This window comes from Ipomoea nil, unplaced genomic scaffold (genome assembly GCF_001879475.1).
Source record: "Ipomoea nil cultivar Tokyo-kokei standard unplaced genomic scaffold, Asagao_1.1 scaffold2647, whole genome shotgun sequence".
NCBI lineage: Eukaryota > Viridiplantae > Streptophyta > Magnoliopsida > Solanales > Convolvulaceae > Ipomoea > Ipomoea nil.
In genome coordinates this window covers 4,167,723-4,191,117 of record NW_017619075.1, presented here as the reverse complement: position 1 = coordinate 4,191,117, position 23,395 = coordinate 4,167,723, and the positions used below count along the sequence as shown (strand labels likewise).

At 38.1% G+C, this 23,395-nt stretch overlaps 3 protein-coding genes and 2 long non-coding RNA genes across 12 annotated transcripts; 3 read left to right on the top strand and 2 right to left on the bottom strand.

The window, feature by feature from the left end:
- Positions 1-2,577: 2,577 nt before the first annotated feature.
- On the top strand, positions 2,578-3,442 carry LOC109154359. Its single transcript, XR_002049693.1, has 2 exons — positions 2,578-2,770; positions 3,285-3,442. It is a non-coding gene; the product is annotated as an uncharacterized LOC109154359 (long non-coding RNA).
- Positions 3,443-4,284: 842 nt separating this feature from the next.
- Positions 4,285-4,981, bottom strand: LOC109154358. The gene is made up of 2 exons (XR_002049692.1): positions 4,760-4,981; positions 4,285-4,491 (listed from the first exon to the last, which is right to left on the bottom strand). It is a non-coding gene; the product is annotated as an uncharacterized LOC109154358 (long non-coding RNA).
- A 5,055-nt stretch (positions 4,982-10,036) lies between these two features.
- On the top strand, positions 10,037-12,848 carry LOC109154519. Of its 4 annotated transcripts, none has more exons than XM_019302281.1 (4): positions 10,037-10,313; positions 11,719-11,740; positions 11,885-11,985; positions 12,619-12,848. In XM_019302281.1, exons 1-4 carry the CDS (start codon positions 10,132-10,134, stop codon positions 12,629-12,631), a joined length of 318 nt encoding a protein of 105 aa, XP_019157826.1. In that variant the 5' UTR covers positions 10,037-10,131; the 3' UTR covers positions 12,632-12,848. The 4 variants fall into 4 exon arrangements, with proteins under 4 accessions (XP_019157826.1, XP_019157825.1, XP_019157824.1 ...); XM_019302280.1 differs by having other exon boundaries at positions 11,719-11,762; positions 11,874-11,985; XM_019302279.1 differs by having other exon boundaries at positions 11,719-11,762; positions 11,843-11,985.
- Positions 12,849-16,108: 3,260 nt separating this feature from the next.
- LOC109154518 (F-box/kelch-repeat protein At3g23880-like) lies at positions 16,109-17,805 on the top strand. 2 transcript variants are annotated; one of them, XM_019302276.1, is made up of 2 exons: positions 16,109-17,459; positions 17,581-17,805. In XM_019302276.1, exon 1 carries the CDS (start codon positions 16,187-16,189, stop codon positions 17,396-17,398), a length of 1,212 nt encoding a protein of 403 aa, XP_019157821.1. In that variant the 5' UTR covers positions 16,109-16,186; the 3' UTR covers positions 17,399-17,459; positions 17,581-17,805. The 2 variants fall into 2 exon arrangements, with proteins under 2 accessions (XP_019157821.1, XP_019157822.1); XM_019302277.1 differs by having other exon boundaries at positions 16,109-17,475; positions 17,566-17,798.
- Positions 17,806-18,307: 502 nt separating this feature from the next.
- LOC109154517 (receptor-like protein kinase HAIKU2) lies at positions 18,308-22,844 on the bottom strand. Of its 4 annotated transcripts, none has more exons than XM_019302272.1 (5): positions 22,502-22,844; positions 22,070-22,221; positions 21,727-21,969; positions 18,955-21,608; positions 18,308-18,856 (listed from the first exon to the last, which is right to left on the bottom strand). In XM_019302272.1, the coding sequence occupies exons 4-5, from the start codon at positions 21,506-21,508 to the stop codon at positions 18,489-18,491; spliced, it is 2,922 nt and encodes a 973-aa protein (XP_019157817.1). In that variant the 5' UTR covers positions 21,509-21,608; positions 21,727-21,969; positions 22,070-22,221; positions 22,502-22,844; the 3' UTR covers positions 18,308-18,488. The 4 variants fall into 4 exon arrangements, with proteins under 4 accessions (XP_019157817.1, XP_019157818.1, XP_019157819.1 ...); XM_019302273.1 differs by having other exon boundaries at positions 18,955-21,602; XM_019302274.1 differs by having other exon boundaries at positions 21,805-21,969.
- Between the last annotated feature and the right edge of the window lie 551 nt (positions 22,845-23,395).

Genomic DNA, 23,395 nt, shown 5'->3' with positions numbered 1-23,395 from the left:
GAAGACGGCGTTTCTCAATGGTGAACTAGAAGAAGAGATCTATATGGAACAACCTCCTGGATGCGCAGATCCTGGCCAAGAAGGGAAAGTATGCAGGCTTAAGAGATCTCTGTATGGCTTGAAACAAGCTCCCAAGCAGTGGTATGAAAAATTTCATAAAACTTTATTAGACTTGGGTTATACTACAAACCGGTCAGATGCCTGCTTATATACTAAAGAGATAAAGTCTAGCATTGTAATCATCTGTCTCTATGTAGATGACATGTTGATTTTTAGCCCTAATATTGAGGCTATAAACGACACAAAAAGAAGTCTATGTGACAAATTTGACATGAAAGATCTAGGGGAGGCCGATGTAATACTTGGGATAAAAGTCACAAAAACCGAAGAGGGTTACCTCTTATCTCAAGGTCATTATACAGAGAAACTTCTAAAGAAGTTTGGGAGCTATGATGTAACTCCAGCCAAAACCCCGTACGATCCCAGTGTAAAATTGTCAAAGAACATGGAGAATAGTGTGTCACAAGAAGAGTATGCAAAAATAATCGGTAGTCTGATGTTTCTAATGAACTACACTAGACCCGACATTGCATACGCAGTAAACAAACTCAGTCGCTATACCTACAGCCCAGGTGTCTTACATTGGGATGCACTAAAACGGGTACTGAGATACCTGAGAGGCACAGTAGACTGGGGCCTAGATTATAAAGGGTCTCCAGCTGTGCTAGAAGGGTATTGTGATGCGAACTGGGTAAACGGTGGTGATGATGCAAGCTCAACAAGTGGATATGTATTCACTATGTGTGGAGCCGCTGTATCGTGGAAATCGTCAAAACAATCCTGCATTGCCAGATCAACGATGGAAGCTGAGTTTATAGCTTTAGATCTAGCAAGTCAGGAAGCAGAGTGGCTGAGAAACCTATTGGCAGACGTGCCGTTGTGGGGGTATCCAGCACCTGCAGTGCCTATACACTGTGACTCACAAACTGCCATCAGTGTTGCGCAAAACAGTGTCTACAATGGCAAGAGAAGACACATAAGAGTCAGACATGAGTCTGTGAGGCAGTTAATGCTGAATGGGGTAATCACAATGGAATTTGTGAGATCTGAAAAGAATATAGCAGACCCCTTCACGAAAGGTCTGAATCGAAATACCGTCCTTGATATGTCAAGGGAGATGGGCTTGAAACCCAATGTGGTAAGAAATTCGTGATGCACCATATATGTTGGGCATATGAGATCACGGAAAGACTTACAAAACTGGGAAGACCAGTGACAAATCTGTAGCCTGTTACAGGTAGTCTATGCAGAGATAGACTTGACAGATTGAAAAGTCTACATGTAGAGGTAAACGAAACAGGGATTATCACAAAGTTAATGAGTGCAACTAAGTTCAAAACTCGAATGACCGATGAGTTCAAGATCTAATTCACTCTCGGGAAAGGGTTACTTAGTTCCACTACATGTCAGTTCAAGTTTTATACACTGATATGGAAATTAACTCTGGTGTAAACTCAGGTTGGTACGGTATAACAATGCCACCTTAAATGTGTGGGGGATTGTTGAGAACATTTAAGTATCAAGCTTTGTCCCACATTGCTTGTGTATCTCACTATTTCTCACTATTTAAATTACCACTCAATTTAGAAGGCTTGAAGTGTTATGAAGAGGAAACAAGGGGAGAGCTCGCGCCACCCGCTCGGCACGCGCGGTGTGGTGGGGTCAAAGTTTTGACCCGCACATCTTTTTAACTCCTGTAAACAGGAGTTTTGACCACCTTGTCCGCACACTATTCACAAACTGTGAACGTGCATGGGTTGCTCTCCTTCTTTGTAGCATTTCACTGGATGGGGTGGTTTTATTCTTAGTATATATAACACACTCCATCTCTCTGCTAGTAGAACACTCTAAAATCCTTCTTTCTACCTGAGAAACTCTGAACTCATATGTTCATAGAATCTGTGTTTCCTGTTCGCAAATGCTTTTAAGGGAGTGATTACTATACACGCCACAGATATATTATTGTTGTTCTAAATTATTATTATTTATGTTCGACGCTGCTTCATTCATGCTGTTCGAAACTGAGGCTTCACGCTAATTATTGTTGATGATCGGAACTGAAGATGTCAAAGCTTAAGCGGCCACGCTGCGTCATCCCTGCATCATCCCTGCGTCATTGTTAATTATTGTTGCTGTGCCAAATTGAAGCTTCCACGCTAATTGCAAAATGTTGCTGCTGCTCAAAGCTTAAGCTGCCACGCTAATTACCAATTATTGCAATTGTCCAAAGCTGAAGCTGCACGCCAATTATTGCTGCTATTCGAAGCCGAAGCTGCTACTCATTTTATTGCGTTTGTTCGACTCATTGTTGCTGTCCAGGTTGGTTCGCATACACGCAAACAACTTTCAAGATGTCTTTCTCATATCAGACTCCTCTCCATTCTCTTTCTCCAAAGCTTCATCTCTTTCTCTTTCTCTCATCTCTCAAAGCGAACCACTCATTCTCTCATCTCTCTCTCTCAAAGCTCTCCAAAGCTCATTCTCTCATTTTTTTCTTCTACTTCTTCTTCTGTCTTTTTTTTCTCTCTTCTTTTTCTCTCTCCTTCTCTAATTTTCTATACGGCCAAAAGGGAAAATGGTGAGAGATTGAGGTGACAGTGGAGAGAGCGGAACACGGTAGCCAGCCAACAAATCTGTATAGAAACACACTAGCGACTGGCGTACGAAGAAGACAGAGGCGACCGGTGTACAAAGAAGACCGAGGCGACGGGTAAAATTTCATTTCTGGCAAAGAAGACTTATTTCTGGCGTATATCAAAATACACTGTATTTTATTTTATTTTCTGGCATTGAGAAGTAATTTTATTTCTGGCGTTGAGACTTATTTCATGATGGTTAGACACTTAACACTTTATTTATGGCGTTGAAACCACTTGTTTGGTGTTGCTGTTAAGTATACTGTGTTATTACTTTTTGTTCGCAAAATAGTTTATAGGGGAAAAATCGCAGACTGCTAGCCTAAATTTATACAAAGGAAGCCTTTTCTTTCTTTCTTTTTCTTCTTTCAAACAGTGAAGCGAAAAAAAGTTAAAATGATGATAAAGATTGGTATTGGTGGATCAAAAATTAAAAAGTATTTTGTTGTGGCAATGTCTTCTTCCCATAGTGTATTGTATATATTTCTGTTTTGAGTGTGTGTTGTATATATTTCTGGCGTTGAGACTTATGTGTATTGTATGTATTTATTTTGATTTACATACAACAAAATGCGGTGCTTCAAATAGAAGATTCATCTGGTTCAAAGGTGTGCTTAAAGCGTTCATCCTAAGTAGCATTGTTGAAAGCGTTCATCCTCAGACATGAGCTTTCGCATCATTTATTTTCTTTTCTTGGTAGCACTGTATTAACTCATATTATCTATGAATAATATTTGTTTGTTTTCCTCATTTTAAAGTAGATAGTAAATTATGTTTTTATATTAATTAGTTGTTATGTGTGTTGTGTGTGTATATATATATATTAAAAAAACAAGAGTTAATACCCAAAATGGTCCTTTGACTATTAGCTAATACTCGATTTTGTCCCGAAGAATTAAACATACTCAATTTAGTCCTCTTAGTTTTCAAACGGTACCCAATATGGTCCTCCGTTAGAATTACCATCTATCTACCGTTAATTTGAGGACATAAGCGTCATTTTAGTGGAATTTCTTCCTTCATCATTCTCATCAAAATGTGAAGACAAAACCAGCAGCCCTGAGCCTTTCTCCCTCGCCAAAAACCAACAAGAAGAACCCCCATCAACTACACAATCTTTGCATCAAAACCCTCCTCATGTGAAAATCGTTATCTCAGAATTCAAGTACTATACGTGCATCTATATATCCTGATTCCAACCTATTTATATATGATGAGCTCTTAGTTTTTCATTTTTCATTCTGTTGTAATATGAATTATAGTTTACAGTATAATTTGCCAAGAAAGGCATGCTAAATGGAGTTGTAAACAACTTCAAAATGGCAATAAAGGCATTCTGTCATGCGCTATGAAGCTGATCCCTTGTGCCGGCTTCCTAAACACCACCACCAAGCCACAGTAATCGTTCTGCTGTGACCCCCTCAAAGAAGCCGTGACTAAAGAGCTTCCTTGCCTCTTCAGCTTATTCAATGAGCAAAGCCCGCTAAAGAGCTTCAACATTAATGTCACCCAGGCCTTGCTCTTTGCATCAAAACCCTCCTAATGAAACAGCATCAAATCACCACAAAAATCTTGGAAAGCTATTAAGTTAAAGCTCAATCAATCCGGGTTCACTCAAAATCCAAATAACCCAATTACAGGAAAAAAAAAAAAGGGGGGGGGGGAATAGAATAAGAAATCATTAAAGATGAAAACTTTAATCAAGAAAAAGAGAAATTAAAAGATCTCAGCTTTAATCAAGAAAAGAAAAAAGCCATCTCTTCTCTTCTTCATCGTCTCAAAGCCGTAGCAATCCCTAAATCCGAACAAAATACATCCATCATATATCTTCTTCTCTTTTTAATTAATACAGTACTTTGCAAGATCAAAATTAATGGTGTTGATTTACTGGTGACCAATATCATATACAGTTCCATCAACCGATAACTCCACCACTTGGTGTTGAGTGTGAGAGACCCGGCTGGGTTTCTTCCCTTTTCCGGCCATAACAGCCACAAGGAGCACCAGTTCACGATGAACAGGGAGCAACCGCCCAGATCAAGAAACAGAGTAGAGGAACTCACCGGAACTGTGACGGAGGCCACGATGAGCAGCTGTCGACGAGAGGTGTTACTTCACACCTCGACCGGAAAACCCAGAAAAATACGGCGACGAGAACTGTGGCACCGGTCGCAACCTTCAGGCTCACCGGTCGCAACTTTCACGCGACGAGAACGTGGTGCAGGAAAAAAAAAAACGGTTGAACTCACATACACTTCATGTGGACATAGAGGGTTGAACTTCTTAGCATGAGAAACGGAAAAAAAAAAAAAAAAAAAAAAAAAAAAAAAAAAAAGCGGTGGCGAAGGACTTCAACTAAAATGACGCGTAAGCCCTTCAAAATAGCGGTGAATGGATGAAAATTCTAACAGAGAATCATATTGAGTACTGTTTTAAAAGTTAGAGGATTAAATTGAGTAGGGTTAATTCTTTGGGACAAAATTGAGTATTAGCTAATAGTCAGAGAACCATTTTGGGTATTAACTCAAAAAATAAAGTGGTATAATAATAATAATAATAATAATAAAAATAAAAAAAGAAGGAAAGAATCTGCAAGCTTTCCGCAACACCCTAGGTTTCTTGAAAGCTTAGGTTTCCTATGTCACTCACATCCGCTACACCTATCCCCTTTTACAGGTGTAGCTTATGTGTTGTTATGTACTAGTGACGTGCAAAAGAAAATGATTTTTATTTTGAAAAGAGATCACCATGCAGTATACACGAGTGTTTACCGCTCAAGGTAACTGCTCTAATATCCCTTGTTGGTTCCGGTGAAAGTTAGGGTACAAGTCTAGAAGGGATTGAATAGACTTGTAGAATTTTGAAAACTTTTTGTGAATAGTTAAAGCACCCAAGAGGTAACTTTAACTTCTCGTCAGAATGCACATCGAAAATTATTTTAACCCTTTTGAGTTTCTTTGCACGTAGTTTTAACCTTGTCAAATTTTAGGTTTGCTTCTGAGTTATGCAATAAAGCAATAAATAATTAAAGCGAGAAAGAGAGAAAGAGAGAGATTTTTATAGTGATTTTGCTATAACCAGCCTATTCCACTATTTTCCACAAACACGAGGAGGGCTGCACTATCACAAGTACAAAATCGGACGTTCACGCTTTGAACACAAAGCCAGTCGTGAACTTCAAAACCACCAAGTTTTTCAATTCAACATGAGTTTACTCCGCCTCTTTCTACTTCAACGAGGCTTGATGAATCTTGATCTTCGCGATTGAGTAGCGCACGTTTCTAAGATCTGGATGTAATCTTTTCAACTTTTGTCTCTCTTTCTCTTCAATCACTGGTCCCATTCCCAGGTGTGTTGTCATGTGATTTTAAGTTGTGTGACTGTTATGTTTGTCTATGTGCACGGGTACAGAGTGTTGAGTTCCTTGCATTACATTATGTTTGTCTTAGTGTGTGTTTGTTCATGTTGGTGGTTTGTAGCTAAAAAAGGCAGGGGATGCACATTCGAAGGGTTGTCTATCTGAATTGCATAATGATGATGGTGATTTTGTTGACCCTCCGCGGGATTTCGTTGATCGAATGCGGCAAGAACCTTGGTGTGATTGCTCCGAATACTAATCTTACTCCGGAGGAATGGGTGCGGGTTCCAAGTGCAAGATTGATGTTGACAATTTGACTCCATATTTATAAGTGAGTGGCAGCATGTGTACGACTCTATAATAGCTTATCATTGAATCATATATTACTTACTTTAAGAAATGTACACTGGCACCTTTCTTGTTATATGCTCTTGGTAATACTAGTAACAAATAATTACATCTATATATTACGTTACGAAATTACGGAAATCTATGTGTGCAAAGGTGGGTGGCTCATGTTTTCTTAATATGGTACACGACATAGTATTATGAGGCACACGATTTCCTCACAAATGGCACACGAGATTTTAAGATATATGACTCAATAAAAAATTACTAGTGAAGGTGAAGCATATATTAATTACTGGAACCACATGTTCACTCGAACCTATCTTCTTTTATGTTCTTGGTTTTAGTACTTATAATCACCCTTTATAAAAAATAACGCCATACTGTGTGTGCGAAGTTATGCGGTTCTTGTTTTCCAATTGTGGCACACGACATAATATCAAGATGAACACAATATCCTAAATCATGGCATACGAGTGTTACAAGCTCACGATTATATAACCTAGTACCGTACATACCCGCACTCCGGTGGGCTACGTTACACCGAATGCACAGCCTTCTCGCCTCATGTTTAGCAATGCCTTCTCCAGTCACGTTTACGCACTGCCTTCTTTGGATATTATTCTCTATCATAATTATACTCCTTTTTCAATTCTATGTTTGTTAATTATAATCGTTCCATCATTATAATTGCTCTCAAATGTCTTCTTTGCCCTCTATAATTAGTTCAGGTGTGAATCAAAGCATTTTATGGACAAGATCTCAGTCATGTAATCTCTTGAATTTAATGGGTATGATTTGTCCTCAGAGTCCTGTAACAACATGTGTCCTCATGTGAACAAGTATATATATATATATATATATATATATATATATATATATATATATATATATATATATATATATATATATATATATATATATATATATATATATATGTGTGTGTGTGTGTGTGTGTGTGTGTGTGTGTGTGTGTGTGTGTGTGTGTGTGTGTTGTGTATGTGTGTGTGTGTGTGTGTGTGTGTGTGTGTGTGTGTGTGTGAATTCAAATGAGGACAAGTATATTATAGAGGACTGTGAGGACAGATGTAGTGTGTGCCATTAGCCGGTATGTCGTGTGCATGGCGAATGTAGTCGTGTGCCACAGTTTGTATGTCGCGTGCTAGATTTGTTAATTTATAGAGCCAGGGTTCGAAACCTGATGTTTACATTTATTCTTGTGTGCCATCATGTATTAAGTTGTGTGCTTGGTATTAATTTGTTGTGTGCCTATTATTTGTCCTCACAGTCCTCTATATATTGTTGTCCTCATTTGAACTCAACCATATATATATATATATATATACCACCCAACGTCCCTCGAGTTTGGTGATTTCACCACCTATAATCCCTAACTTCCGTAATTACCATTCGTGGTCCTCCGAGTTGCGAAATCTTACCTTCTGTTGTCCTTCCGTTAGTTCCTTCCGTTTACACCGTCTAAAACAAGGATAGAATAGTAATTTCTCTTTGTTTATTAGTTTTTAAGGGCAAATATTAGTGATCTGATTCATATTTGAATTCACACAAAAATATCAGTGATCTGAGCAAACAATGGGGCCCAACTGGTTTAGTAAATTATGTAAAGATTGCGTTAATCATTTTTCTGATTATAGTATTAGCCTCTAAGAATTGAAGAGCTCAGAAGAGAGGAAGAATGGGTGCGCACGAACAATAGAGTAAATCAAGGGTTGTGAAGGTGGATTCAATGGAGTCCTGGGAATTCCACCTAAACCAAGTCCCCAATCATGGCTGCCCAGTAAGACCCTCATCTTGAAGGAAAAAAAATGCATAAAATCTGAATTTTCACTTTCATTGGAAAATCTGGATGATAGTTTCATCACCTACGGGTGAAAAGATTGTATCTTGGTTGAAATTCTGCCTGCCCATATTGAGCTACCCGTGCGAGCTAGTTGTTGGCTATTTCCTGTAAAGAGAGAGTGAGAGAAGTCGGAGGATCAATTGCCGACGAAGAAGCCGTTTCGATTTGCAACACCGACGTTGGAAAAACCTCGCCGGTAAAGCTGAGGGAGGCCGACACCCTTTGTTTCCGGCGGCTGACACCCTCTTAGTCGACGGCAAAGATGGTAAAATATGCCTGGTACTCACCAAAAGGCCATAACTTAAGCTCAATTATGAGGGTGTGATAATGTGCCACCGACATTCGTTTGGCCACAATTGATCTCCAGCAGTTTTCATCGTCGTCTCCAAAACCACTACCATTTTCTCTTTCCTCGTCAAAGCCTATCGTGAAATGGGTCGACTAACCTCTGCAATTGAAATCCCAGAAGAACGGCGCCGGCGCCACAGAGATAGTGGTCGCGACCGTGGCCGGTACTCTCCAGAATTTGATTCGTATCGTCGTCGTTATCGGAGTCGCAGCCGTAGCTCTAGCCGAAGCCAGAGTCGCAGTCTCAGCGACAGCAGGAGTCATAGCCATAGTCCAGACAACTCAAGGTATGAGCCTTCCTCTCATAATAACCGTCGTGACCAGCGGCCCTATTCTCCTTACCGTTTGAGCAATCAACAAAACCCTAATTACGAACCCTACAAATTCGAACGTCTGGGAGATCGAAGGAAAGGCTACGACAATGGAGATTATAGACTGAGTCGGAATCGGATGAGGAGCTGATAGGCTTGAGTTATGAAGAGTACAGGAGGCTGAAGCGTCAGAAATTGAAGACGTTGAGTACAGGGGTGAGAACGAGCCAGAAGATGTTGATCGTCGGAATCTATGAATTGGGTTCTTCTTAAAATGGGGCGTTGATAGAAGATGGGGCGATGAACTGGGAGACGAATCAGTATGGAAAATGACAAATTTACCCCCACATCTGACAGCTTAGATGGAAGGAATTAACGGAAGGACGGCAACTGGTCAAATTTCGCAACTCGAAGGACCACGAATGGTAATTACGGAAGTTAGGGACTATAGGTGGTTTCTGTGAAACCATCCAAACTCGAGGGACCTTGGGTGGTATTTACTCTATATATATATATATATATATATATATATATATATATATATATATATATATATATATATATAGTAGGGTTCCAATGAGAAGACTTGCTTAGGTGAGAACGTGAGAACAAATTGTGTGCATCCATCTAATTGTCTAGATTAGATTAAATGTGTGCAAACGCACTTAATCGCGTTTGCACACATTTAATTCGCGTTTGCACACACTTAAATCTAATCTAGACCATGAAAAAATATTAGATGGATGCACACGATTCGTTCTCACGTTCTCACCTAAGCAAGTGTTCTCATATGATCCTATATATATATATATATATACTGCTGGAAATTTCGCTATTTCCGTCCAACATTTCCGTCCAACCAAATATTGGTCGGTATTTTAATAAAAATTTCAACATTCTATCACTAAAAATGGGTGGACGAAAAATTGATCGAAATTTCCGTCCAACACGCGAATGTTGGACGGAATTTCCGTTCAACATCCAGTGTTGGAAAGAAACTTTGTCCAACTTGTAGTGTTGGTTGGTAAATCAAAATTAACTGATAGGTAGGAATTAAAATAGTAAGTATTTTAATTTCTGTCCAACATCAATGTTGGACGGAAGTCTAAATATTTTAGCCTTCTATTCTTCTTCTCAGTCGAAGTCTCGAAGACTACCGCTAAATATTTTAGACTTTCCCTCCCGTTGTCCAAGACTACCGCCAAATGGATGGCATCACCTGCAAGTCGGCAGCCACGACTGCTTCCGCCGTCCAAGCTCAGCAGACCGCCGGTGGCTCCTCAGATCGCTCATGTGTTCAATTTCGCGGCGGATCTACGGGCTCTACTCAACATCACGGAGGATTACGTCGTGCCCTTCCTCTCCTCTTCTTTGGAAGCCACAACTGAGAGGTAAGTTTTATTTTTTATTTTTAAATTTTCAACTCTCCTCCTTCGTTCTTTAGATCTGTACAAGAGGAGCACTTTTTCGGAGAGTCCTGTTTCAGATCTACACTGGCAAGTCAGATCTACGCTGAGAAGGGAGGAGATGAGGACAGACTGAGAATGGTCGCTGCTCTGCCGGCTAAATCTGTCTACTGCTTTTACTATCATTATTTTTCTTTCCATGACAATGTGCCCAATAGTTAATATTGGCTGATTTTAGTAGTTGAGTTTGAATATTCTTGTCTTAGAAAAACGATTAACACCACAATATTACTTAATTTTTCATGTCTAATGACTTGTATATCTAATAAAAATGAAACATTCCCATATCTAATTTGAGAATTTCTTTAAAAAATCAATTAATTAATTCTTTTAAAGACATTCCCATTTCCCAAATGGAATTATTATTATTATTTTAAAGACAATAATAGCAGATTAATCATATGTTTTCATGGTATTGTTGCAGAATGTTCAAGCTAAGCTGGGGTTGAAAACCATCTTTAATAGTATGTTCTAGTGCTTTGATATTCATACTGTAGAACTATCTTTAAAGTCAATGTGGTCTAGCTGGACTTGTGAATGGCATCAAGGATTTGGTCATTGCATCCAAAGATCAAAGTAGGTGTTCTATTTAATTGCATCTTTAAAAAGGTTGAGTGGCTGCAAGATTCATAAGTTTGACCCAATTGTACATATGTATCTTATGATGTTCTAGATTTCCAGTTTCCACCAGTGCAGAAATGGTTTTCTCTTTTATTTTGTTTGCTCAAGTAGTATTGATCTGCATCATTTCCTTTAGATGTTGTATGAAATTGTATTTCTCCCTTTATGCACTGGAAACTATATTAAGTTTTGGGTTTTAGCCCCAAATCTGTATGTGTTGAGCCTAATAATGCTTGCAAAGAAAAACACTTTTAAACTCAAATTTCATAAGCGCATGTAAAGAAGTACTAATCTCACTAGTATTCCATTTACATTTTTGAGAAAGAGCTGCCTTGAATCTATGCACATTCTGCTTGTAATCCTGCATTGTCAATTTCAATTGTTACGTACTTTACTGATTCAAAATTTTGTCTAGGCTGCTTATGTTTTTCTTCTTCTATAGTAATATCTACCTATATTTAGTTTGATGTTAATTCAATTCTCTTCCCATAATTTGAGATTTTAATTTATGTTTGTTTTAGTATTTTCATGGTTTGTGATGTCAGGAAGATCTGCACCATGCCTTGCTCCTCACCCTGCACCAACACCATCTCCATGCATTCTTTTACATCGGTAAAACTTTTTAAAGATTCACATGAATTTATATAGCTTTTGATATGATCTCATTGACTGCTTGTTTACCTCTTAAACTTGTTTAAAAATTTGGTAGGTTTTGCACTTCCTTTCTTGAGATAAGTGTTCACGAATACTCTGGTATGTTCTTTTTTTTTTTTTTTTCATGTTATGTTTGATATAATGTTAATTCATTTATATAGATGTTAAAAATTTGGTAGGAGTTGCATGTTTGATTGGTGTTACATACGGTGTTTGCACAGAAATTGTGGATCCGAATAGGGCAATTCATCTCTGTTGTCGTTGGTTTGCGTATACAGGTCAATGTAAACTCAACACAGAAGCTCTTGAACATTTTAGAAAGGTAAGTTAATAATAACTCTGAATTTAGTTTGTCACATTCAAGTTATTGGCCTCATATCTCTTCTAAGCTTATCTTCTGCATGAATGATTACCATTGGAATCCCATCCTACCTTTCTATTTTGGACATGTAATGTTCATTGCTGGCTTGAAGATGCTCAACAATTAGGAGCAATTAAGGGAGATAGTATTGTTACTCAGTATCTACAAGAACAATCATTGAATTCATATGTGTGTATGTTAAGGTGATAGGGTGAAATTCATGTGCATTCATATCTACATTGGTACATTGAAGCTGCAATTAAATGCATATTTGTTAAGGTGATAGGGTGAAATTCAGGAGGATGATAGTCTTGGGAGGATAGATGTTTTCCAAGTAAAAGTAAGTAAAAGTAGACTGAGCTTTTCTGCTTTGCTTTTATTGTGAACATGAGTATTTTCTAATGAGTATGACATTGCCTCGATTCCTTACTTGAGCTCAATCTTCAGTTTATCTTATAATATATGCATACAGTTTCCAGATGTTAGTTCAGAGGCTTTACTTAAGTTGGTGTTTTGCATATGCACTTTTGCAAGTCCATTATAATGTCAGTCTTATGAGTTATTTAGTTATTTTCACATTTTTCTATGTTCCAGGATACCATGGTAGTTTGCCACTTTCCTGTTTAACAAAGGTTGAAGAATATTATGATAGTTTGCCACTTTCCTGTTTTCTTAAATCATGGAGCGTGATCTTCAAATGCAACTTCAAATGCAGCATTGATGGTAGAAATTCAACAAATGTGGGAAGAAAACAAAATGATGAAACACAAGTCCTTCCTGATGAAGATTAAGTATTTTATGTTTTTATGACTTCTTGTGTATGGCAATAGTACTGCATTGCTTAAATGTTTATGAACACAATACTATCTTTTTGTTGTAAATAATTTTGATATTTAAATATATTTTCATTTTGAATTTAGATTGTTTACATTACTTTGTTGATGATGTAGAATTTACTGACAACAAGTAAAACAAAATTATAGCAATATCAAAATAATAAAAATAATTTATATAAATATAGATTTTCCTACCAACCATTGGTCACAATTTCCGACCAACCGTTGGAAGGAATTTTGGATATTAAAGTGTATGAGTTTTCCGACCAACAGTTAGTCGGCATTTCCGTCCAACGAGTAAAAGTTGGACGGAAATTTCCATCCTAAAAATGGTGGGTTAACATCCGGAATTTTCGTCCAATTTTGACCCGTTGGACGGAATTTCTGTCCAACATTTGATGTTGGACGGTATTACCGGTATTCATTTTTTCGGGGTCACGTTTTGGTCGGAATGTTGGACGGAAATAGCGAAATTTCCAGCAGTGATATATATATATATATATATATATATATATATATATATATATATATATATATATATATATATATATATATATATATATATATATATATATATATATATATATATAGAGTTGCACTCGGGTGCGAACGGCTCGCCCAGGTGCGAAATAGGAATGGATTCTGTTCGTCCACGTGTCCAGATCTAATGGATGAGAAACACTGATTTTTTAAAAAAAATGCGGTGGCATTTTCGTAAATAATTGAACATCGAAGTGCAAGTAAAATGTATTACAAGTGCATGTAAAATGTATTATAGGTGCAAGTAAAAATTTACACTGAGCATCAATACTTAGTTGCACTTATAGTTCTAAGTAGTTGCACCTATAGTTCTAAGTAGTTGCATCTAGGTGTATGAATGTTTGGAGTGGTTTTCAGGAGTATCACTACCCGCTGAACTCAGATCAATGAATGTTAACAAGACAAAATTACATGCACTTATAGGTAAAAGTAGGTGCACACATAGTTATAAATAGTTGCACATATAGTTATAAGCACACCCAGGTGCATGAATAGTTGCGGAAAGTGAATGCTAACTAGGCAAAATTACATGCACTTATAGGTGAAAATAGGTGCACTTATAAGATATTTTACTTGCACTTCGATGCTCAATTATTTACGAAAATGCCACCGCGTTTTTTTTTAAGTTATTAGATCTGGACACGTGTCATGCGCTGATTCGTTCGCATTTCCTTCCTGGGCACTTATTCGCACCTGAGTGCGTCCCTATATATATATATATATATATATATATATATATATATATATATATATATATATATATATATATATATATATATATATGGATGCACTCACGTGTCCAGATCTAATAACTTAAAAAAAAAAAAAAAAAAAAAAAGCAAAAGATGTAATAAACATTGACCCATAATTATGAACTTAAAGACACAAAATTGTACACTTTAAGGCACAGAAATGTGCATTCAAAGGCACAAAAATGTGCACTCAAAGGAAAAACTGCGTACTAAGAAAAGCACATGCACTCGAAGATGGAAAATGTGCACTCGAAGAAGGAAAAATGTGCACTCGAAGACAAAGAAAATCAAAACTTACCTACACAAAATTACAAAAATGCCACCGTGTTTTTTTTTTTTATTTTTTTATTTTTTTTTTATTATTCTTCTTCATTATGGACTGTTGATTTAGACTAGATCTATGACTGAGATTTTTTAACTTTTTTTTTTTTTTACCTAAAGCCTTCCTTCGCATTTGATCCGTATTATATATATATATATATATATATATATATATATATATATATATATATATATATATATATAAAATGAGACAACATCTTCCTGTGAGACTGTGAGACTGTGTGAGACACAACATGAATGCACACAAACTAAAATGTGTGCAATTTACCCAACATGACTGTATACAATCTAGTGTGTGTGCATTCATATTGTGTCACGCAGTCTCACGGGAAGATGCTGGCTTATTGGAACATTATATTAACCTAAAGTTTACAAGTAAAAAATGACTAAAGTAACATCAGTGATTTAGTTGGGTTTTTTTTTTTTTTTTTTTTTTTTTTTTCACACATGGAAGAGGGGGAGAGGGAAGAGTTAACTTGGAGGAGAGAAGGGAAAATAAAGAGGAAAAAAAAAAAAACGTATTTGTATAAGGATATGATTTTTAGTAAGATTCGTGAAATTAAAAAAAAAAAATATTAATCACAACTGGTGCACTTAACGCATAAAACATTTTTTTTATAGTAATTTTCCTCTATTTTCTCACCCCCATTTGGCATGAAAAACCTTTTTTTTTAAAAGGCCCTTGAAGATGTTCTTAAAACTGTCTGGATGCACTTTCTTTCAAAGTATAGGATGTATTTCTCTACCAAAAAAAAACAAAAAAGTATAGGATGTATTTGAAACTTTTTTTTTTTTTTTTTTTTTCGTTTCTAGTTCAAAATTGCAATTAAAGGTCCGTTTGAAAAGAAGGAAAATGACTTCTAGAAAATGTTTTCTAGAAAATAAGTCATTTTTTAAAAAAAATATTTTCCCTTTCCGGTGTTTGATTGCCTTCTGAAAAACTGTCATGGTGTGTTTGGTTCATTTTCTGAAAAATGAGTAGAATTTTGTAAATAAACATTTTATTATTTTATTTAGAATATTAAAATATTTCAAATAATAATAAACTAATTTTAAATATAGTCCTACAATAACCCAGGGTGGTAGCTCAGATGGTAAATGAGCTCTCTTCGTGGGAAAAAATTTTGGGATAACGCAAATGGGGATTAGTCAGGTGGACCTGGACCGTTAAACAGACAGAGAAAGACCCGGACCACCTCGTAGTTTACACCTAAAAAATATAGTCCTACAATTAAAAAATCAAGCAATATAATTAAAAGAAATAAAATGAATCTTCATTGGTTTCCGCGTGGAAACCAAATCGGTTGTTTTCAGCCGGAAATATGGGGTTTCCGTCTTATTTCCGACGGATCAAAGTGTCAAAAAAAAAAGTGAATTTGTTTTTCAAAAAATTAGGCTCATTTTTCTTTGATCAAGCCTTATTTTTCGTTGACTCAAATTTTCCTTTGCTTACCAAACATAGAAAATTTGAATTTTCGAAAATCATTTTCCGAGTTTCCAAACACACTCTAAATTTTCATGAGAATTTATTTGAGATTTTTTCTTATTTATATTTATCAATTTTGAACATCTGGGGTCAATTTATAATTTTATAAATTGCAAAGGTTGCAACTGTAAGCACACAAAGATTGACTCGAAATTATCAATTTCAGCTTCTCCCAATTAGGCAATTTGGGGTTTTGTCGGCCTCAGATGATCGCAAACAGGAGAAAAATGTCCGGCCATTTTCCTGAAGACGTCTTGATCAGCATCCTATCAAGGCTCCCCGTCGCCACCGTTCTCCGGTGCACCGCCGTCTGCAAATCTTGGTACGCTCTAATCTCCAGTCCCCTATTCATCTCCGCGCATTTCCAATTCAATTCCGCCAAAACCCATCTTTTACTTAGATACTGCGATGGAGAGCGAGTGGTGGACAAGAAGGAGAATTATGAACTGTATTTTGATGATAACGACACATTTGAAGTGTACAGAAAGTTTGAGTTTCCTTTCATTGGTGTAAACGATTATTTCCGCATTGTGGGTTCTTGTAACGGGTTAGTGTGTTTGACGGATGATATGGGTGAGTATAACCTCACCACTATTCTCTGGAACCCGTCGATTAGAAAATCGGTTGTTCTTCCCGAACCTAGGGTTACATTCACTTCGCATGGGGCTTGTAGCCATACCCACGGGTTCGGGTTTGACCCGTTGAGTAATGAATACAAGGTTGTTAGGATTGTTAATATCTGGCTCAATGATGGGCCGCCCCAGGTTGAGCTCTTTGAGTTGGGGAAAGGAAGGTGGAGAGATATTAGTCAGGCGGCGAGTGGGTTTCTCTATCGTGTGGGGGCCACAGCGCCTGCTGCTTTCGCTAGGGGTATCTTGCATTGGGCTGCCATGGATGAGAACTTCAGAAATGTCATTTTGTCGTTTGATGTTAGTAAGGAGGTGTTTGGCGAGATCTCGCTACCGGAGAGTGTGGCGAGTGCGAGTTTGAGGTATTTTACGGATTTAAGAGTTGGGATGTACAAGGAAGAACTTGCTGTTTTTGTGCATGGTACGTATAGCATGAACCCATATTGCTGTGTATGGGTAATGGAAGAGTATGGGAATGTACGGTCTTGGACTCGGTTATTCTCCATCAATCATCTTCGTCTAGGGTTTCAGTTGCTTGTTGGGTTTAGGCAAAACGGTGAAGCTTTATTTGTGGATCGTGATAAATGTTTTGCTATATTTGATCCCAAGGCACTGGTAATTGAGTATCTTGATATCCATGGCTCATATTTGCATGCTTTTTATGCAAGCACTTACACGGAGAGCCTAGTTTTTATGGACAAAGTTGAATGGTCTGATACGAATACTGTGAGAGACCTTCTGCTTAAGCATAGTATTGAAGATGATGCTGATCAGTGTACTCATAGTTGAAACTTCTAAGGGAACCGAGTAGATTGATAGAGAAAAAAAGAAGCATGTGAGTTGAAGAAAGGTATCTCTTCCATTCTATTGCTTACCATTTTCTTTTCTTTTTATTTGCACTAACCAGTTTTATTACTTCATCACTAATATGGAGTATTATTTATTATCTCATGGACTTAAATCTTAAACAGGACTGGCTGGGATTAGAATTCACCTCAATTCAGAAGAAAAATCTATGAAGATTACTTGGCTGATGATGATGACTTTTGGCTCTCAAGCTTTCTTGTCTAGTAGTTGAATCCCTAGTTTTAGTTTTATCTCTTAACCGGGTGCTTGTGAATTCTCTGTTTTTTTGAGTATAGCCCAGAGGGCTACTTTTCATCTGGTAATATCATATTTTGCTTTCAAAGGCTCTACATGCTCTACTCATATTTTTGCTGCTCTTTTTTTTTTTTTTGGTTAGACCACGAGGCCTCCTAACTGTAAGAGGCACCTTTAAGCCCGTACCATACTCAGACTAATCCCCGTTCGCACTGGGCCGGCCCAATTAAGGGGCAAAGTGCTGACCAGATTGGTTTTTCATATGAGAGGGGGTTCGAACTCCCGACCTCTCTTAAGGGACGAGAGTGCACGGCCACTCACGCCAACCAAGCTGAGTTTTTTTGCTGCTCCTTTACATCTACCATAAACCAAACCATTCCCTACCCATTCTGTGGTTTCGCAGGTTGATACATTGGGTTTGGATATCAGGTCTATTTGCACTCTGTTGCTTGTGCCATTGATCAGGCATTTGTCTTTCAGCTTTATATTTATCAGAAATTGTATATACTGTAGTTTCGATTAGCCGATACATGTGAATAAAATTTGCTAAATTTTTCTCACTGAGATTTGTTCTCTTGCCCAGAAAATATTGGAAACTGTTCTTCAAGTTCTTGATATATTGAAATGGTCATCCATTTTTTCACAGTTGTACGTCCATACAATAATCATTATTACATGGTAGCCATTGGCATGTATAAACACACACAAAAGCTGAAATTAGAATATGGTTTGTGCATATATATAAATATATATAAATGAGCAGAAAATTGAACTGCATCTACAGGAGGACTTTCTCATTTTTGTGATGATTCCCAGTGGACTTAAACACTGAGGGCTCAGCATCAACCAGCATTTTGACAACCTCTTTCATGCTGGGCCGAAGATTCGGAAGCTTTGTGGTGCAGAGTGTTGCAATTCTCAGGACTTTGATCATGTCATCCTGGACTAGCTCCGAGACTACATTGGCGTCGAGAACTTTGAGGATGCTTTCGAGGTTGTCCAGATGAGTTGAGACCCAGTAAACTATGTCTTTTCCTTCTCCATATGCATCATCTATTGGACTTCTTCCTGTCACTAGTTCAAATAGCACCACACCGAAGCTATACACATCACTTTTCTCGGTCACCCTAAGCGTATACGCCATCTCTGCACATGAATGAAGTGCAGAAATCAGTAGAGAGTGATTGTGTTGGTGTGAAATTGGTAAAAATAAGAAAAAGAAATTATGGATTCATGAAGCTTACCAGGAGCCATGTAACCATGAGTTCCTGCAAAACAGCTAAACTCGGATCCTCTTTGAGAGATTTCTGAAATTCTTGCAACCCCGAAATCTGAAACTTTTGCTTCATAAGCCTCGTCGAGGAGAATGTTGGTGGACTTGATATCTCTGTGAATAATAGGAGGAGAACAATCGTGGTGCAGATAAGCTATTCCTTTAGCAGCTCCCAGCGCGATTTTATACCTCTGATCCCAATCCAATTCCGGCTTACCAAATTTGATTTTGCGGTGAAGTGCTTGGAAAAGATTACCATTTGGCATGTACTCGAAAACCAAGTAATTTGAACCTCCATTCATTAGACAGGCATAGAGTTTTACTATATTTCTATGCCTAATTGTCCCCAGAATTTCCATTTCTCTAGCCAGAACTTTCACTCCATCCCCCTTCCACAGTTGCTTCACAGCCACAGTACCACAACCCTTTTTCAAATCAAGGCGATATACTTTCCCCGTCCCTCCACTCCCAATCAAATTCTCCTCGTCCAAATCGCATATTTCATCTGCACCAAACTCTATGTGGTGGAAGCTCTCGAGCTTCCACTTCGGGACTTCCTCCAATTTCTTAGCATTTCGGACGCTCTGCTTGTAGTTCCAATAACTCACGATCAAGAAGCCGCCCAGAAGAGCGGTCGTGGCTAACAATGCAATGCTTAGCACCACCACTTTGCTCTTAATGAGTTTATGCCGGACAGTGTGCCCACCGCAAACGCTTAACTCTGTGTTCACTTCACTTTTGATACTGTGATCAATGCAGAGTCCTTTGTTACCGAGGAACGCCTTATCTCCCCCCATTATCAAAAGATCATATGAAACTTCCCCGGAGAGTTGGTTGTCAGACAGATCGATCGATGAAAGCTTCAGGTTATCTAAGCTTCTTGGAATTGAGCCGGTGAGGTTGTTGTTTGAGAGATTCAAGGAGTTCAACAGAGAGGGCATCGTTGTAATGGAATCGGGAATGCTACCACTTAGGTTATTCGAAGCAAGGTTCATATCCGCCAGCCTAGAGCAGTGCCCTAACTCTGCAGGTATTGATCCCACGAACGCGTTTTTCTCCAAATGGAAAGATGACATTTGCTTTAACATACCAAGTTCAGATGGTAACAACCCAAAGAAACGGTTATTGTCCAAGTAAAGCCTCTCCATAAGCAAGAGATTTCCAAGTTGTTTTGGGAGCTGACCCGAGAATTTGTTGTTTGACAGAACTAACTGGTTCAAGTTTGTGGCAGCCCCAATCCGGGGAGAAATACCTCCACTGAAACTGTTGCTACTGAAATCAATCATTTTCACATTCGGAAGGGCCCAAACGCCATCTGGGACTTTCCCAGAAAGGCGATTCTCGGTGACCCTCAACCTCTGCAATGGTGTACAGGAAGCATAAGTCTCTGGAAACTCACCTGTAAAACGGTTTTCCACTGCAAGCAAATACTGCAACTTCCCGTTCTGACATAAGTATTTCGGGAATCCACCGGAGAATTGGTTCTCAGAAATGTCTATACTACTCAGTGGTGAAAACTTGCCAAGGTTTTCTGGGAATGTACCTGAGAAACTGTTCTGGTATATAGAAAAGCTAACGAGATGCTGCATATCTCCAAAGCCTGAAGGGAGTTCTCCCGAGAAGTTGTTCTTCGACACATGAAAAACAGTTAACTTTTTCAGGTTCCCAATACCCCGAGGAAGAGCACCATACATCTGGTTCTCGGAAATATCAAATTCCTCCAGAAGGGCGAGGTCTGCAAGTTCAGCTGGAATCTCGCCAGTCAGGTTATTGTTATAGAGCTCGATTTTGTAGAGACTTTGCATTTTGCCTATCAACTTTGGGAAATTCCCGGAAATGCGGTTCATGCAAATGTCCAATGTCTGCAATGCCTCCAAGCCGAAAATAGAGTCTGGGATTTCTCCTCTCAGATTTGAATGAGCGAGGTAAAGCCAGGTCAGTTTCTTCAAACTCCCAATGCTCTCCGGGATTCCCCCCTCATCGAAATCATTATTGCCAAGGCCTAACGAAACCAAACCTGTAAGATTCGCGACCCAAGTTGGGAATTCTCCAGAAAAATAGTTGATGGACAAGTCAAGAATCTCCAAGTTCGTCAGCTTGGATAAATCGGGCAGGCTGCCATTCAAGTTATTCCCGGTGACATTCAAGACTCTGAGGCTGGTGCATTTGGACAGTTCGGTTGGAAGAACCCCGGACAAAGCATTCGACGGAAGCACTAGAGACGTGAGCCCCTGGAGCATAGAAATCGAGGGCGATATCACCCCCGAAAGACTCTTGTTATCAAGCAAAATCTCGGTGACCAAACCAGTTCTCGGGTCACAGGTAATCCCGTAAAAATGGCAGGGACTTTCTGAAGCCTCCCAAGAATCCAAGTAACTCAAGGGATCACTGAGCCGCTTTTTGAATTCAAGAAGGGCCTCAGTTTCTACACTCAGAGGCTTCGATAACGGCAGGAAAAACAGAAACAGAAGTAAAAGATTTGCAAGAATTTGGAGGGAGAGGAGTTTTGGGTTTCTTCTGGCCATTGTGGAAACACATTAATTAACTTCACAAGGGAGACACAAACCCAATCTGACTCCCCAATATTGCCATGATGAGGAGGATGCCCATACTAGCTAGCTGTTGCTGAAACAAAAAAGGTAGCAATCACACACCAAACCCATAAAGCTTTGTTCTAAAATATAAAATCCTAAAAAAATTTAATGGTTTTTTTAACAAATATTTTAATGAAAGCAATTTGTACCTAATCAAACAGTTGTCCCATTTGTTAACACTTCTGATTATAAAAATGGAAAAAATGGGATAGGCTAAAGATACAAACTTGTAATCACAAGGTCACGAGTTTAAATCCCAGCCTTCTTGGCTTCAGCCGATCAGCTATGGGCAACCTAGACTGGTTTACCTCCTTGTGATCCTTTGCCTGCTACAAAAAAGACGGGATTTACCCGGTGTACACCCGGTAGCTGCGGGGACCACACAGATGGTGCTGTAGTGAACAGGAACAAAGATATACTTACAAATATGCAATACATAAAAAAAGAAAAAAAGAAGCCTGAGATGTCAAATTGGTTTTAGTTGTGTATTACCTCTTAACAGAAACTGATCTCCCTTTAAAGCAACTCAAATACAAAGTTGCACCAAAATTATACAGACTGTTTTGGGTTTACAGTAGAGCACAAGACACTCTTTATGTACTATCCAAGCATCATCTAAGTATGTATGTGACATAAAACCACCCCTGAAAAGGGTGAAAAAGATAGACAAAACATATGATTTCACAATTGCATCATAAGTACCTACCTAATCTTTACCAGAAAAAGAAAACAAAGAAAGAATTACATAAACACTCTCCTTATATATGCAATACTAAACTTCAAGAACTGTGCAATAATATAACTAAATTTCTCTAAGAAGAGTAAATTCTTGGCTAACTCAAAAGATACCCATAACCCATTTTTTCTTACAAACAAACACACCCAAATATGATGAGATTGAAGAAGCTTAAAAACCAGAGTTACCAAAACTGCTAAAGCTAGCCCACAGCTTGAGGTTGGATGATGGAGTGGATGAAAAGTTCTCTTTTTTTATAATAAATTCCAAGCTTGTTTTCTCCGCAATGCAGGGTTATTGTGTGGAACTCAAAAAGTAAATGAACCCCAAAATGGAGAAAACCAAGTGGATTCCTAGTATGGGGAAAAAGTTTCAGAAATCATAGGATTTTGTGGAAGAAGCTTCTTATGTTGCTTTAAAGAAAGAGATGGAAAACAAAAAGGAAAGATTGTTTCTTTACTTTATGATATGGAGGGAGTTGGGAGAATAGCAGATGATATGGGGTAGTTGAGGGGGATGGGGGATAGGGGGGGGGGGGGGGGGTTGTTCTTGAGTTATAATATGAGTGGGAAGTGTGTGATATATCATATTGAAGTCTGAGATTGAGAAAGTCACAAACTGCCAAAAAGCACTACTACAATTATCTTTGATGGAAAAGACAACCACTTCCATGGTTCATCTCACGTAACTTTAATTTTGTAATCACTTGTTTTAGATATGCAACAACTCTAGAATTGTCTCAGCATCATTCATTTTTGCTGTCCTTTGTCGGTTTGCCCGTTCACTCATTTCTATTTTTATATGCATATCTCAATATTCATATTTTACTTTTTGTTCTCATGATAATGACAATATTATTGATTTTTAACTTGCTTGATTGATGTGAGTGATGTTTAGATGAAGGTCGCTAAAAACTAAGTTTAGCAATTGATGGTTGGGGGATTATTGGACAGAGGCCAGTAAAAGGCCAAGCCCAACACCTAGTGTCTCGAACAATGTGATTGACGGTTTATAAGTAAGGAAATAAAATTGTGTCTTCGCTACTAGCTATAGTTTTTTGCCTAAGTAGTAAGCACTTGATT

Bases quoted from the DNA above. Each gene is read 5' to 3' on its own strand.
- LOC109154519 (XM_019302278.1), top strand. From the start codon at position 10,132: ATGGCATCACCTGCAAGTCGGCAGCCACGACTGCTTCCGCCGTCCAAG. The intron at 10,314-11,718 runs GTAAGTTTTATT...AAAATTTGGTAG, and splicing joins TTGGAAGCCACAACTGAGAG to GTTTTGCACTTCCTTTCTTG. The intron at 11,763-12,618 runs GTATGTTCTTTT...TCTATGTTCCAG, and splicing joins AAGTGTTCACGAATACTCTG to GATACCATGGTAGTTTGCCA.
- LOC109154518 (XM_019302276.1), top strand. From the start codon at position 16,187: ATGATCGCAAACAGGAGAAAAATGTCCGGCCATTTTCCTGAAGACGTC.
- LOC109154517 (XM_019302272.1), bottom strand. From the start codon at position 21,508: ATGGCCAGAAGAAACCCAAAACTCCTCTCCCTCCAAATTCTTGCAAAT. The intron at 18,857-18,954 runs GTAAGCTTCATG...ATTCATGTGCAG, and splicing joins TCATGGTTACATGGCTCCTG to AGATGGCGTATACGCTTAGG.